The 16,130-nt window shown below is 41.8% G+C and overlaps 1 protein-coding gene across 1 annotated transcript; it reads right to left on the bottom strand.

Annotated features, from left to right (window-relative positions):
• Positions 1-2,035: 2,035 nt before the first annotated feature.
• Positions 2,036-4,012, bottom strand: LOC124678979 (cationic amino acid transporter 8, vacuolar-like). Its single transcript, XM_047214817.1, has one exon. It carries the CDS (start codon positions 3,829-3,831, stop codon positions 2,038-2,040), a length of 1,794 nt encoding a protein of 597 aa, XP_047070773.1. The 5' UTR covers positions 3,832-4,012; the 3' UTR covers positions 2,036-2,037.
• Positions 4,013-16,130: the final 12,118 nt, after the last annotated feature.

Here is a 16,130-nt window from a genome sequence, read left to right as displayed (position 1 = left end):
ACATCATGTAACTTGATACCAATCAGGTTAATTACCACACCGATTCTAAGTTATATGAATTACTAATATTGTTTGTTCTTACTCACATGATTTTATTTGCTGTTTTTTAAACGATTATTTGTTGTTAGCTGCTAGGATATTTTGCAAGTCATTTTGTGTGTGGCCCTTATAAATAATTGCACAACTCAGACTGGTAAGTTGGTTTTCACATAATTCGGCCCTAAAAAATGTAAAAGGATGGATAGGAAACTGGGGAACTACATGGCCGCTTTCTCTTTAGGAAGTAAATGGGGGTTACACATCTTTTGAAAACTTAAGTGTGATTCTGCTTTGACAACATTCCAGGATATAATTAGTTTGTGAATGTAACTATGTAGTTAGCAAAGCAATGTTTTGTTCCTTCTTTGTTTGGACATGCTTTGGTACGGAGTAATATAAACTGTAATATATGATTGTTGTATCTTTCTTAAATTCCACTCTATTATTTCCTCCACCGCTTTGATGTCTAATGTAGCAATTAATAAGAAACACTGCCAGATTTTTGTAAGAAATACGAATAATACAAGTACCGTGTTACATTGAAAGTTTGAAACAATGCACTACAAGTGAAGAGGGGAGTATATTGGCACATTATATGTTAGCTTGTTATTCTCTAAAGCTATATCGTGTTTGGAAATTCTGATAAGCCTGGTATGTAAAGTAGCCATTTTAGGACATGTTAAAAAAGTTGATCAATCTCACTCTATTTAGCGCACCATTTTTGAGATTCTGTATTTAGAGAAGTAGGACTGGATATATATTTTGTTTTCTTACAAAAAATGAGCAAGCTCACTTACAACAGCAGACGGAGACAGAGGCTGCTTGTCAGATTATATCAGTGAGTCTACAAGACGTAGAGAATGATGATCATGGAAGCTCTCCATATTGGTATCCGAGTGGAGGTAGTAGGAGGAGACTAGATAGACATTTCTAGAGATGATATTGAAAACAACATTTATATAGATGCTCAAGAAAGTGGCTAGACATGGGTAGGCACTAGGTTTAGGATCGCCAACTCAAGAGGATTCAGTAGGGTTGTTGATGCTTTTGTTATCATAACGAGTGAGTTGCATTTTTGTTTTGTTTTCTACTTTCTCAGCTCTAAAAAGTTGTGTACTTATTTTATTTTCTTGAAATTTATAAGTTTTCAAGAAACTTTTTTGGTGATTTTTTAATTTATGGAAATTGATGAGGCTGATATTTTCAAATATTGAAAGACATTGCTAGAAGGATGGCTCCACTTCCATTCCCACCCATGTTAATGGGAGTTCGCAAGATGCTACTACAAGGGTGGCTTTGCTTTCGCTCCCACCCCTCTTGCTCTCCTAGCCCTTCCCACCCACTATCAGCCTCGCCACCAATGACTCCAAGCCGGTTGCCACCCCTAGCAATGAGAACGGCTATGAAGGTTTGTCGGATTTAGAAAAAACACTGGCGCATGGCAACGAAATATATGTTATTCGAGCAGGGGGGCTACCGGCACTGCTGAAATGGGGTGACTACAAAGCACAATAACAAAGATGTTAAAAACTTAAAATCCCGTACCAACACACGGGCATTCAACTAGTGTTTATAAGTCTTAAAAAACGAGGAGCATATGCTTCTAGGTGCAAAAACGCGTCGTCCAGATCCAAAAAGATCACACATTTGACAAGGTGGACAAAAAAAACCTACTTTATAGCTTCTATAGAAGAACATGCTCTCTCCATCTATAGAAGGATGTGGAAGATTTGTACAAATCTTCCATATCCTTTTATGGACAGAGGTAATATAGGATATTATTAGACCCGGTAGATTATAGGACGGAGGGAATATGATAGTATGAAACTTCTTCAGCTCAAATGGAAAATAAAAATCTGACCCTAAAATCCTTGTGTTCTAATAATAAACAAAGCTAACAATTCGAGTAACCAGCCTCCAAATCTACCCCAAAAGTTCACAGACAGACATGTCAATATGGTGTGCAGAGAAAATCCACAGCAAGAACAAACACTCTTCTCATGCAGGCGCCGTGGAGACCGGCAGCGCAATCTTTCCCTGCTCGACATTATCGGCCACGGCGTCGGCGCCATCCCGAGAGTGCGCCACGTCATAGGTCGCGTGCACGCCGAAGAGCACGTAGTAGACGAGCATCGCCGCCGTGCAGATGCCGAAGCGCATGTAGGCCAGTGACCCGAGCGAGCCCATCAGGAACAGGTTGGTGGCCACCGACATGGCCGGCAGCCACGGCATGAGCGGCACGCCGTACATCTTGGGCACGCGCTGCTGCTTCGCGCCAAACGCTAGCCCCGCCGTGCCGGCCGCCCATCCAATGCCGAACACCACGTACCCCGGCCACCGCCCGGCGTAGCTCGAGTTGTAGTACACCGACATGCCGATGGACGACACGAGGAGCAGCGCCAGGAAGGCCAGGAAGGTGCGAAGCTGCGAGGCCGGCGTCCTCCCGGCGACGTAGTAGCGGCGGACGAGCAGGGCCACGGCCACGAGCGCGAAGATGAAGAGCGTGCTGATGGAGGAGACCGACGCGAGCACGTCCAGGCTGGAGAAGAGCGCGACGCAGGCGGCGCCGAGCGTGACGGCCATGGTGGCGTAGACGGGCGTGCCGGTCTTGGGGTGCACGAGCGCGAAGTAGGGCGGGATCATGTGCGTGCGCGCGATCTGCGTGGTGTAGCGCGCCTGCCCCAGCGCGCCGACCAGGAGGCCGCTCGTCATGCCCTTGAGCGCGCCCAGCGCCACGACGTAGCGCGCCCACTTGAGCCCCGTCGCGGCGAACGCCACCGAGTAGGCCGCGTTGGGGTCGATGTCGCTGTACTTCTGCATGCCGACCAGCGCCAGGGACATGGCGCAGTAGACCACGGTGATCGCCGACATGGAGGACAACAGGCCGAGCGGCACGTCCCGGCCGGGGTTCTTGGTCTCCTCCGCCATGGTGGCCACCATGTCGAACCCCGTGTACGACCAGTACACCACTGCCGCCGCGCGGAACACGCCCGCGGCCCCGAAAGGGAAGAAGGACGGCTCGAGGTTGCTGGAGTCGAAGTGCGAGAACCCGAAGCCCATGACGAAGGCGATGATGACGATGCCGATCACGGACGCCAGCGAGTTGATGGTGGAGGTGAGGCGCGCGCCGGACATGGCCAGGGCCGAGGTGGAGATGAGGACCACGACGGCGATGGGGTCGAGCAGATTGAACCCCTCGGCGAGCGCCGGCACGTGGATGCGGAGCGAGTCGCTGTCGCGCCCGAGGAGAGCGGCGAGGTATGAGGTCCAGGACCGGCCGAGCCCCGCCGCCCCGACGACGGCCTCAAGCAGTATGTTCCCGGCGGCGAGGAACGCCGCCATGTCGCCCAGCTCGACCCGCAGATACGAGAACGAGCCCCCGGCAGATGGGATCTCGGTGGCCAGCTCAGCGTAGCAGAAGGACGAGAGCAGGGCGGAGAATCCCGCGGCGGCGTAGGCGAGCGGGATGGCCGGGCCGGCGTCGAAGCGCGCCTCCTGGCCGGTGAGCACGAAGACGCCGGAGCCGACGACGGAGCCGAATCCGAGGAAGGCGAGGTCGACCCATGAAAGGCAGCGGCGCAGCGGGTTCTCGCTCTCGGCGAGCAGCGTCCCGGCCTCGATGGCGTCGGTGGAGCGGGCGGCCACGCGGTCGCGCAGACGCGGCACGGTGGCCGCGAGCGCGCCGCCGTAGGAGCGCCAGCTCTGGAACGACGGCTCCGGGAAAAAATCCGCCTTGCTCCACCGCCAGTACCTCCGGCCCTCTCCGGCCGGCGGCTGATCCCCGCCCGCCATCGCGCACGGTGGGATCGGATAGATCGAATCGCGTTTATCTTCTTAACTAAGCAACCGAGGACCCATCGCTATGTGGTATAGTTGTACTGCTGCTGGAGTTTGTTGGGGAAGGCTGAGATTTGAGAGAAGGTCGGGATATTAGTTACGACGAATTTGTTTCCGTGATGATCTCAACAGAGAAACGAACTCCTCAACCACAAAAACAGATTTTTCCTTCTTTTTCTGTCTTTTTTCCGTGTCATCAACGGTTCCTATGTTGCCGAACGCGATACACATCCGGGAACAAAAGCATAACAGAACCTTGTTGATTCTAACTGAAAATACAATGCGTAGCGGATTGAGATTTCGGATAGAGTCGGCTTACTAAGGGCCTGGTAAAACCGAGGAACGAAGAAGAGAGGAGCGTTGCGCGCGCATGGATATATTTTCCTGCCTTGCTCGTTTTGGGTACATGAAAGGATTAGCTAATCAGAATATCAATTTGGTTTTTTCTTAGCAGTAGACATGGGGATTACTTTCGCCAATCAAGGTTTAGCTGCTCTTTTAACATATGTTGATAATGAAAAATTGACCAAGAGAAACAAATATTCTGACAAACACTTAGACTGTAGTATGGTACAACCACTGTCATAGGCACACTACTGAGACTAAGCTGTATAGTACAACCACTGCGCAGCATGCCTGTTGTTACTTCGCAACAAACAACGAACATAGATGCTTACTGTAGATAGTACTCCCTCCATCCAATGAAAGTTGTCTGTAATTTGTTAAAAATTGAATATACATAGAAATTAAATAGCATCTAGATACGTTTAAACTTTAACAAATCTCAGATAAACCTTTGTGAAATAGAGGGAATAGATAAGCACAGCAAATGTGTATTCTGTTATCAACATGGCTAACATTAAGTTACCTGATTTGCTATACATGTCAGAGCGACCAATCAACATGAAGCTTCATTTGTTGTGCTTATCTATTCCCTCTGTTTCACTAGAGATCAACAAATCCGACATTCTCTACAGCAAATGAACATAAGGAGATGCAATACAATAACGTGGTAGAAGAAAAATATCCTTGCAAATCTGTGAATACTGAATACAAATAGAGTAGAGGCCACATTAGGGACAAGGATTTTGTGCACATGGGAGTCAGTGCTTGATACGTCCCCGACGTATCTATAATTTCTGTCGTTCCATGCTTGTTTTATGACAATACTTACATGTTTTGCTTGCACTTTATGATGTTTTTATGCGTGTTCCGGAACTAACCTATTAACAAGATGCCACAGTGCCGGTTCTGCATTTCTGCTTGTTTTTGGTTCCGGAAAGGCTGTTCGGGCAATATTCTCGGAATTCGACGAAACGAAGACCAAACCTCCTATTTTTCCCGGAAGGCTCCAGAACACCGAAGAAGAGTCGGAGAGGGGCCGAGGGGCCACCACACCATAGGGCGGCGCGGCCACGGCACGGGCCGCGCCGGCCTGTGGTGTGGAGCCCCTGAGTGCCCCCTGCGCCGCCTCTTCGCCTATTTAACCCCTTTCGACCTAAAAACACCGTACCACTTGACGAAACTCCGAGAAAGACTCCGGGGCGCCGCCACCATCGCGAAACTCCAATTCGGGGGACGAAGTCTCTGTCCCGGCACCTGCGGGACGGGGAAGTGCCCCCGGAAGCCATCTCCATCAATGCCATCGCCTCCATCATGCTCCGTGAGTAGTTCCCCCATGGACTACGGGTTCTAGCTGTAGCTAGTCGGTATTCTCTCCCCCATGTACTTCAATACAATGATCCCATGAGCTGCCTTACATGATTGAGATCCATCTGATGTAATCGGTGTTGTGTTTGTTGGGATCCGATGGATGATACATTATGATTAGTCTATCTATAAAGTTTGTGAAGTTATTGTTGCTTGCAATCTTGTTATGCTTAATGCTTGTCACTAGGGCCCGAGTGGCATGATCTTAGATTTGAGCTCTATAATTATTGCTTAGATTGTATCTACAAGTTGTATGCACATGTCACTGTCCGGAACCAAAGGCCCCGAAGTGACGGAAATCGGGACAACCGGAGGGGATGGCGGTGATGTGAGGGACACATGTTTTCACGGAGTGTTAATGCTTTGCTCCGGTGCTCTATTAAAAGGAGTACCTTAATATCCGATAGATTCCCTTGAGGCCCGGCTGCCACCGGCTGGTAGGACAATAGATGTTGTGCAAGTTTCTCATTGCGAGCACGTACGACTAAATATGGAAAACATGCCTACATGATTAATGAATTGATGTTCTTTCTTAATGCCTTATCAATCCTATCAATTGCCCAAGCTGTAATTTGTTCACCCAACACTTGTTATTGGAGAGTTGCCACTAGTGTAGATAGCTGGGAACCCCGGTCCATCTTTCATCATCATATACTCGTTCTACATGTCAACTATTTTCTGGTACCATTGCTCTCATATTGCTATTACTGCTGCTGTGTTACTCTTACTTTTGCTCTCACATCACTGCTACTTTCACATCACCCATGTTGCTAGTGCTTTTCCAGGTGCAGCTGAATTGACAACTCAGTTGTTAAGGCTTATAAGTATTCTTTACCTCCCCTTGTGTCGAATCAATAAATTTGGGTTTTACTTCCCTCGAAGACTGTTGCGATCCCCTATACTTGTGGGTTATCAAGACTATTTTACGGCGCCGTTGCCGGGAGGCATAGCTCTACTCATAAGTTCACTCGGGGAGTACACTCTACCTTTCTCTCTCGCTTTTATTTTATTTTGTCTTGCTAGTTTATTTCTGTCTAGTTTATTTGTGCTTAGTTTATTTCTGTCTAGTTTTACTTTGCTTAGTTTACTTTTGTCTAGTTTATTTTTGTCTTGTTTTATTTTCCCTATATACCCGAAAATCCATAAAAATTTGAAAAACCTAAAAATTAAAAACTGCTGTTATGGGAGAACCAACAACCTACTTGGATCTTATAGAATGTTATAATAATTATAGAGAATCAAGAGCTGGTAAAATAATGAGTGCTATGATAGAAAAATTGAATACAATTGCTGAAATCTTGCTTAGACGCCATGATATAAACTGTTGCTCTCAACATGATACTAAACATCTTAAATTTCAATGTGGCTTTAGTGAGGAATTTTTAATTAAGAACTATAATCGGAATTGCTATATTCATTATGGGTTCGAAGAGGTAGAACAATTTGTCTTATTTATGGGAGCCTCCGAGATAGAATCCTTCATGGTTGAGAATTATGAAACTTGTGCTGTGTGTAAGGGCCTTAAAGATTATGTCTCTACTATCCTTAATTCTTGCATAGAATGCTACAGTAGGAATCCTTATGTCCTTGATTATAAAGAGAGACACATTAATGCACAAGAATGCACTCACAATTTGCAGGAACCGGTGGAAGAAGAAATTAATGAACCTGAAAGCTCATTGGATGAAAAAGAAGAAGAGAGCGACGAACAAAAGGAGGAAGAATGGATTAGCTACCCATGCCAACCTTCTAATGAGAGTAACTCTTTATCTCTTACACTATTTGATTGTCCTCCATGCTTACCGGAAAAGGTTGAATGTTATGTTCTGTGGATTCTCTTGAAATAGTACCTATGAGTAATACTTGTGAGAATGATTATGCTACTGTTATTTATGATAATCCATGCTACTTTGATAAATCTTATGATAATGCTTTGTTTGTGCCTGATGTCGAAATGCATGGTACTAAAGAATTTTGCTTGGCAAATGTTTATGATAAAGCTTTAGATGATGGTCCTATGTTACTTGATAATATTAATTGTACTACTAATGAAAATGGGATTGGAGAGTTCTTGACTTATTCTATGAGTCCCATATCTATTGAGATTGATCACCTACCTTGTTATATTATTAATAAAAGTAAGTTTGAAAGTTTTAATTCCACTATTCTTGAACTTGATAAAAATTATGTGTTTGGAAATCATGGAAAGTATGCTGCATGTGATAGTTATATTGTTGAGTTTTTTCATGAAGCTACTGAAAATTATTATGAGAGAGGAAAATATGGTTGTAGAAATTTGCATGGTACTAAAACACCTCTCTATGTGCTTAAAATTTTGAAGCTACACCTGTTTTATCTTCTTATGCTTGTTACTTTGCTTTTCATGAACTTGTTTATTTACAAGATTCCTTTGCATAGGAAGCATGTTAGACTTAAATGTGTTTTGGATTTGGTTCTTGATGCTCTCTTTTGCTTCAAATACTATTTCTTGCGAGTGCATCATTAAAACTGCTGAGCCCATCTTAATGGCTATAAAGAAAGCGACTTCTTGGGAGATAACCCATGTGTTATTTTGCTACAGTACTTTGTTTTATATTTGTGTCTTGGAAGTTGTTTACTACTGTAGCAACCTCTCCTTATCTTAGTTTTGTGTTTTGTTGTACCAAGTGAAGCCTCTAATCGAAGGTTGATGCTAGATTTGGATTTCTGCGCAGAAACAGATTTCTATCTGTCACGAATCTGGGCTGTTTTCTCTGTAGAAAAATCAGAAAAATATGCCAATTTACGTGCGTGTTCCTCAGATATGTACGCAACTTTCATTAGTTTTGAGTTTTCTGATTTGAGAAACGGAAGTATTTTATTAAAATTCGTCTTTACTGGCTGTTCTGTTTTGGCAGATTCTGTCTCTGTTTTTTGCATTGTCTCTTGTGGACTTTAAGCGAGCTTTTCTAGACATAGAGAGCTGTAGCTAATGTTTTATTGAGTTCTTGCAATGTGCCACTACAGGACCAAGGTGGATTCAATTTTTTTGAGTACTAACCCCTCTAATGAAGTTTATGAGAAGTTTGTTGTGAAGGAAGTTTTCAAGGGTCAAGAGAGGAGGATGATATATGATCAAGAAGAGTGAAAAGTCTAAGCTTGGGGATGCCCCCGTGGTTCATCCCTGCATATTTTAAGAAGACTCAAGCGTCTAAGCTTGGGGATGCCCAAGCCATCCCCTTCTTCATCAACTTATCAGGTTCCTCCCCTGAAACTATATTTTTATTCGGTCACATCATATGTGCTTTACTTGGAGCGTCTGTGTGTTTATTTTTCGTTTTGTTTATGTTTGAATAAATTCGGATCCTAGCAATCCATGTTTGGGAGAGAGACACGCTCCGCTTTTTCATATGAACACTTGTTCTTCGTTTTACTTTTAATGTTCAATGAATAAAAGTTGGAAGCTACAATATTTATCTTTATTTGGTTGGGAAAAGAAAATGCCTCATATGTCTTGGATAATTTGATACTTGGCAATTGTTTTGAGCTCTCAAGTAGATCATAAGTTTTTGCATGTAGTTTAAACCTATTAGTGGAGAACTACCGTAGAGCTTGTTAAAATTGGTTTGCATAATTGATCTCTCTTAAGGTCTAGATATTTTACGGTGAAAGTGTTTGAGCAACAAGGAAGACGAGTGTAGAGTATTATAATGCTTGCGATATGTTCTTATGTAAGTTTTGTCTGTACCGGTTCATACTTGTGTTTGCTTCAAATAACCTTGCTAGCCTAAGCCTTGTATCGAGAGGGAATACTTCTCATGCATCCAAAATCCTTGAGCCAAAACCTATGCCATTTGTGTCCACCATACCTACCTACTATGTGGTATTTCCTGCCATTCCAAAGTAAATTGCTTGAGTGCTACCTTTAAATAATTCAAAATGCTTCTCAATTTGTGTTAATGTTTCATAGCTCATGAGGAAGTATGTGGTGTTTAGCTTTCAACCTTGTCATTTACTTTTGACGGACTCTCATATGGACTAGTGGCACATCCGCTTATCCAATAATTTTGCAAAAAGAGCTCGCAATGGGATTCCCAGTCCCAAATTAATTAACTTAAATAGACACTCCTCCATGGTTTGTGATTGTTGGACGGCACCCGAAGGATTCGGTTAGCCATGGCTTGTGTAAGCAAAGGTTGGGGGGAGTGTCATCATAATAAAACTAAAATAAAAAGGCACTCCTTCATGGTATGAGATTGTTGGCGAGGCACCCGAGGATTCGGTTAGCCATGGTTTGTGAAAGAAAGGTTGGAAGGAGTGCCACCCAAAAATAAATAAAATGGGAGCCGCTCTTGGGAGTCCGGTTGATGAGGTAGTTAGTGTGCCCACTACCATTCGTTGACAACAACAAACACCTCTCAAAACTTTACTTTTATGCTCTCTTTATGTTTTCAAAATCAAAGCTCTAGCACAAATATAGCAATCGATGCTTTCCTCTTTGAAGGGGCCATTCTTTTACTTTATGTTGAGTCAGTTACCTAATTCCTTCCACCTTAGAAGCAAACACTTGTGTCAACTGTGCATTGATTCTTACATACTTGCATATTTGCATTCATCATATTACTCTATGTTGACAATATCCATGAGATATACATGTTGAAAGTTGAAAGCAACCGCTGAAACTTATATCCTCCTTTGTGTTGCTTCGATGCCTTTACTATGAACTTATTGCTTTATGAGTTAACTCTTGTGCAAAACTTTTGATGCTTGTCTTGAAAGTACTCTCCATGAAAAGTTTTGCTATATGTTATCTATTTGTTAGCAACTATAGATCATTGCCTTGAGTCACTTCATTCATTTCATATGCTTTGTAATAGTATGATCAAGGATATGTAAGTAGCATGGCACTACAGAAATTATTCTTTTTATCGTTTACCTGCTCGGGACGAGCAGGAACTAAGCTTGGGGATGCTGATACGTCCCCGACGTATCTATAATTTCTGTCGTTCCATGCTTGTTTTATGACAATACTTACATGTTTTGCTTGCACTTTATGATGTTTTTATGCGTTTTCCGGAACTAACCTATTAACAAGATGCCACAGTGCCAGTTCCTGTTTTCTGCTGTTTTTGGTTCCGGAAAGGCTGTTCGGGCAATATTCTCGGAATTCGACGAAATCGAAGACCAAACCTCCTATTTTTCCCGGAAGGCTCCGAACACCGAAGAAGAGTCGAAGAGGGGCCGGAGGGCCACCACACCATAGGGCGGCGCGGCCTGGCCCGGGCCCGCGCCGGCCTGTGGTGTGGAGCCCCTGAGTGCCCCCACGCGCCGCCTCTTCGCCTATTTAACCCCTTTCGACCTAAAAACACCGTACCACTTGACGAAACTCCGGAAAGACTCCGGGGCGCCGCCACCATCGCGAAACTCCAATTCGGGGGACGAAGTCTCCGTCCCGGCACCCTGCCGGGACGGGGAAGTGCCCCGGAAGCCATCTCCATCAACGCCATCGCCTCCATCATGCTCCGTGATTAGTTCCCCCATGGACTACGGGTTCTAGCTGTAGCTAGTCGGTATTCTCTCCCCCATGTACTTCAATACAATGATCTCATGAGCTGCCTTACATGATTGAGATCCATCTGATGTAATCGGTGTTGTGTTTGTTGGGATCCGATGGATGATACATTATGATTAGTCTATCTATAAAGTTTGTGAAGTTATTGTTGCTGCAATCTTGTTATGCTTAATGCTTGTCACTAGGGCCCGAGTGGCATGATCTTAGATTTGAGCTCTATAATTATTGCTTAGATTGTACCTACAAGTTGTATGCACATGTCACTGTCCGGAACCAAAGGCCCCGAAGTGACGAAATCGGGACAACCGGAGGGATGGCGGTGATGTGAGGGACACATGTTTTCACGGAGTGTTAATGCTTTGCTCCGGTGCTCTATTAAAAGGAGTACCTTAATATCCAGTAGATTCCCTTGAGGCCCGGCTGCCACCGGCTGGTAGGACAATAGATGTTGTGCAAGTTTCTCATTGCGAGCACGTACGACTAAATATGGAAAACATGCCTACGTGATTAATGAATTGATGTTCTTTCTTAATGCCTTATCAATCCTATCAATTGCCCAACTGTAATTTGTTCACCCAACACTTGTTATTGGAGAGTTGCCACTAGTGTAGATAGCTGGGAATCCCGGTCCATCTTTCATCATCATATACTCGTTCTACATGTCAACTATTTTCTGGTACCATTGCTCTCATATTGCTATTACTGCTTGCGTATTCTTGTTACTTTTGCTCTCACATCATTGCTACTTTCACATCACCCCTGTTGCTAGTGCTTTTCCAGGTGCAGCTGAATTGACAACTCAGTTGTTAAGGCTTATAAGTATTCTTTACCTCCCCTTGTGTCGAATCAATAAATTTGGGTTTTACTTCCCTCGAAGACTGTTGCGATCCCCTATACTTGTGGGTTATCAGTGCTCCCTTCACTTTTGGATTTTTGAAAATTTCAGATTCTCATATTTCTCTGCTTTCAAGAATTATGATATTAAATATGTAGATAGATGTGTATACGAGGATTGGAATCAAAAAGTCTCGTCAAAAAATACGTTATATTTTTGGAGATGCAAAAAAGACAAATTTCTGACATCAGAAATTTGTCTTTTTTGTATTTTCCAAAATACAAAGTATTTTTTGATGGGACTTTTTTGACTACACTCCTCGTGTCTAAATCTATCTACATATTTAATGCCATAATTTTTGAAAACATAAAAGAGCGAGGTTTTGAAAATTTTCAAAAATCCAAAAGTCCAAGAAGCACTTGTGCTCATGTGCACATGCTACTTTCCGCCACATTAGTGCATTGTTTCAGTCTGCACCAGACACACAATAAATACTACATCTGTTCATGTTTAATTGACGCCAGGTACACACATACATAAGGTACTTTCTACGTACCACCCGGGTCAATTTAATCTGAACGGAAGGAGTACAAAGTATTTGTCATTTATGCATTTCTGTCTTTTCATATACAAAAATATGTCAATAGTGACAGTTTTAGAGTGCCATGAGCGTACGGACCAAACATATAATCTAGTTAAGAGAGGCTGCAAAGTAATGATTTCAGGAAATCAGAACCATACGACCCCCATTTTATAGAATAAGTTTTTTTAAAAAAAATAAGGTAAGTAAAGTTTGACCAAACTTTTAGAAAAATATCAAAAACAACGATAGTATGTAGATATCATATAAAAATATATTTTATGATGAATCTAAAGGTGTTGAGTTTAGATTGTACATAACACCATTTTTTCTATAAACTTGGTCAAACTTTACGTAGTTTGATTTTTTGAAAAAAAATATAAACCTTATTCTTTAAAACGGAGGTAGTATATATATTAACTACGTTCACAACATTGGAAGTGGATCCATGCACCAGTAAGTTGTTCCTATTCAATTCAATTCCAAGAATATTGTGATTCTTAACCCAATAGACGATGACATATAATGTTGTGAAATTTGCTATATATAGTTATCACTAGAGATCAACAAATGCAAGAAAAGGGAAGAAAGAAGAAAGAAGAACCTGAAGTAGTGAAGTTCACACCGACACAAAATGGGAAAAAACATAGTACTATCATGCTTGTTGCGAGGTAGCAAACGGCCACTACTGCCAGCGATTGATTTATCCCCTACACCAGTATCTTTAGTTCTTTTCCTGGACAATGCCATGAAAGTTACTGCTGAGCTATCCATAATACCAATATACCATCATAAAAAGTAATTGCTGATGATATGTTTAAAAATGTCTACCTGCTTGGAGAACAGCAAATCCACTCCTCAGATCATGTACACCCATAAAGAAATATGTTACTACTTCTTTTGAGCAAGAGCCTAATGGGCTGGCCCATTCAGGATCGCTTCAGGCGATGCTTGAGCATTGTATAGGTCCTCCCATCCTATACACCGATCAGGTCGATCCCTACCAGACACCGCACACCCCTGGTCGGGTATGGGACTGGCCCATTTTCTCCTTTTCTTTCTCTTTTCGTGCATGCTTATGTTTTTGAATTTTTAAATTTTTAAATTTTGTTTGTTTTATGTTTTCCTTTTATTTTTTGTTTCCTTTTGTTTTCTATTTTTTATTTCAAATTCAAAATTCAAATCTAAAAATAATTTAAATTCAAAAATGTTAAATTCAATTTCGAAAATTGTTTAAATTAAAAACATTAAAATTTAAAATATGTTCATATTTGAAAAATATTCAAATTTCAAAAAATAAATTAAATCAAAATTTTGAAATATGTTCAAGTTCGAAAAAGTATAAAATTTGATAATATTTGAAAAAAACAAATTTCTGAAAGAATCAAAAAAATCCTAGATTTTAGAAAATTCAGATTCAAAATATTTCAGCTTTTGAAAAACATAAAAAGGAAAAAGACAAAAGATAAAAGGAAAAAATGAAAGTAACTTTTTTTTGAAAGAGAACGGTGGGCTGGCCCAAAACACCCGCCTAGGAGCTCTGTGGCGCCTGGTCCATGCCGACCAGGTGGGCATACCCCCCCCCCCCCCCCCCCAAGAAAATCCAATCGATCCCCAAGTGTTGCACGTTGCTTACTAAAAAAATATTGTCGCTTTTTCTTCATTGTAGGAAAAGGTTGGTTCAACTGAAAAACAAAAAGATTAAGACATATCGGACTTCTACCTTGTAGTGAAAAGGTTGTGTTATCAGCAAAATCTAGTACTATCAAAAAGTTGTGCTATTGTAGCAAAAAAAAATTGATAGCGTTGCAAAATCCCTCCCAAAAAAGCGATCCCTGCTAGTAGCCAGCTTTTTGGTTCATTTGGACCTGTGTTTGGACAAGCTTTTCCGGTCAAGCGTTGGAGCTTCAATACTGTATAGCACCGATGTGCATTTTGTGGTTAAGCTAATAGCTTTTGTGGTAATGTTGAAAATCTTTTAATGTACCGTGTCTATCTCTATACATGAAATATCTTGTTGAGGGTGTATTTTCTTTACTTGATATTTATATTTTGATGGGCCCGAGATTTACCTTTTGTCACACTTGGCTTGCCCAGCTTCAAAAAAATTCTAGCTCCACCTATGATGGAGGTGATGTATAGGAGAGCTGATGGGGGCCATTATTTCAGGCATTCTCCTCTATATTTGCTATAGAGGGTTGTATACGGCTTCTGCTGAACTTGCTCTAAAGAATCTCTTTGTCTATGGGCTAAGTAGCTACTCCATCCGTTCTCAAATAAGTGGACATCTAGGCTCAAATTTTGTCCATGAAAGAGTGTATTTCTATGTTTTCAATGCACTTTCAATTAGCAAAAGTTGTTTCTCTCTCATCGCACGAAAATCAAACCCAATAATATTCAACACATGTTATCTTAATTTTATACATGCACTTAGACTACTCATAGTGGGAGTAACATAGCTAGTAACATCACACATCTCAAGGTATTTTGGTGACATGGCATGTTAATGAATGAAGAAAGAGAGTGAGGTGGTAACTAGCTATGTTACCATAACATCACACACGTCAAGGCAAGATGAGTCTACAACATAATAAATGATACAATGCATGACATCACATATAAGTTACTACCCACTATGAAGGTAGTAACATAGACTAGTAACATGGCATATGTTACTAGTCTAAGTTACTCCCCACTATGACCAGACCTTAACCTATTGGAGATGAAATAATTAAAGAGGAGAGAGACGTTGGTTGCATCTTTCCAATGCATTTTTCTCTCTTTTTACTAATTAACCTTGAAAATCCCGCACGTCCACTTATTTGTGGACGGAGGGAGTAACTAGTTTCGAACTAAGGGCTAGTACTAGTCAGGAACTTCAAGTATTTCAGGCCGAGATAAATGGAGGCCGAACTACATGTAGCTCTTTGTTTTCAAAAAAAATAGAAATCATATTTTTGTGTTAAATTCTGAAAAAAAATCCTAGATGTAGTCAATGATGGAATCTACAAACTTGCAAACTTTTAATGTGAAATTCTTAGTACTTAAAAATGATAAATATGTGGATCTGAGAATAGTGAATAGTGCACATTTCAAAACTATAAAACCTGCCAGATTTTATTATTTTTGTGTAGTCTACAATATAAAGAATTTCACATTGCGATTTTACACGTTTGTAGATTTCACCATTGTCTACATTTAGGATTTTTTTTCAGATTTTTTTAAACTTAAAAATATGATTCCGAATTTTTGAAATTAAAGAGCCCGGTCTCAGTTTGCAGTTTTCTCTTAACAAATAAACATTAAAAAAGTACGTGCAGCCATCTTAAAACATCTTCACGTGCAGCAAAGCATCAACTCAGAAAACAATGAATCTGGTAAAGAATAACAATCAACCAGGACCCTACTTGAACAGAACCAGTTTTGTACGTACGCTCTACAGGATCCACATAGTGCTGCATCCAGCATCTTTGGCATCGCAAATTCGCAAGGGTAAAGCTTATAAAAAAGGACATTCTTGCTTGCTGCATTTCATCCACTCCACGAAGCAAAGCTGCAAGTTAAATCAGGCTATCATC

The sequence above is a fragment of the Lolium rigidum genome, chromosome 7, assembly GCF_022539505.1.
Source record: "Lolium rigidum isolate FL_2022 chromosome 7, APGP_CSIRO_Lrig_0.1, whole genome shotgun sequence".
NCBI classification, from domain to species: Eukaryota; Viridiplantae; Streptophyta; class Magnoliopsida; order Poales; family Poaceae; genus Lolium; species Lolium rigidum.
This window is presented reverse-complemented; position numbering and strand designations above follow the sequence as displayed.

What these genes read in the sequence shown, in the direction of transcription:
- LOC124678979 (XM_047214817.1), bottom strand. Translation starts at nt 3,831, where the DNA reads ATGGCGGGCGGGGATCAGCCGCCGGCCGGAGAGGGCCGGAGGTACTGG.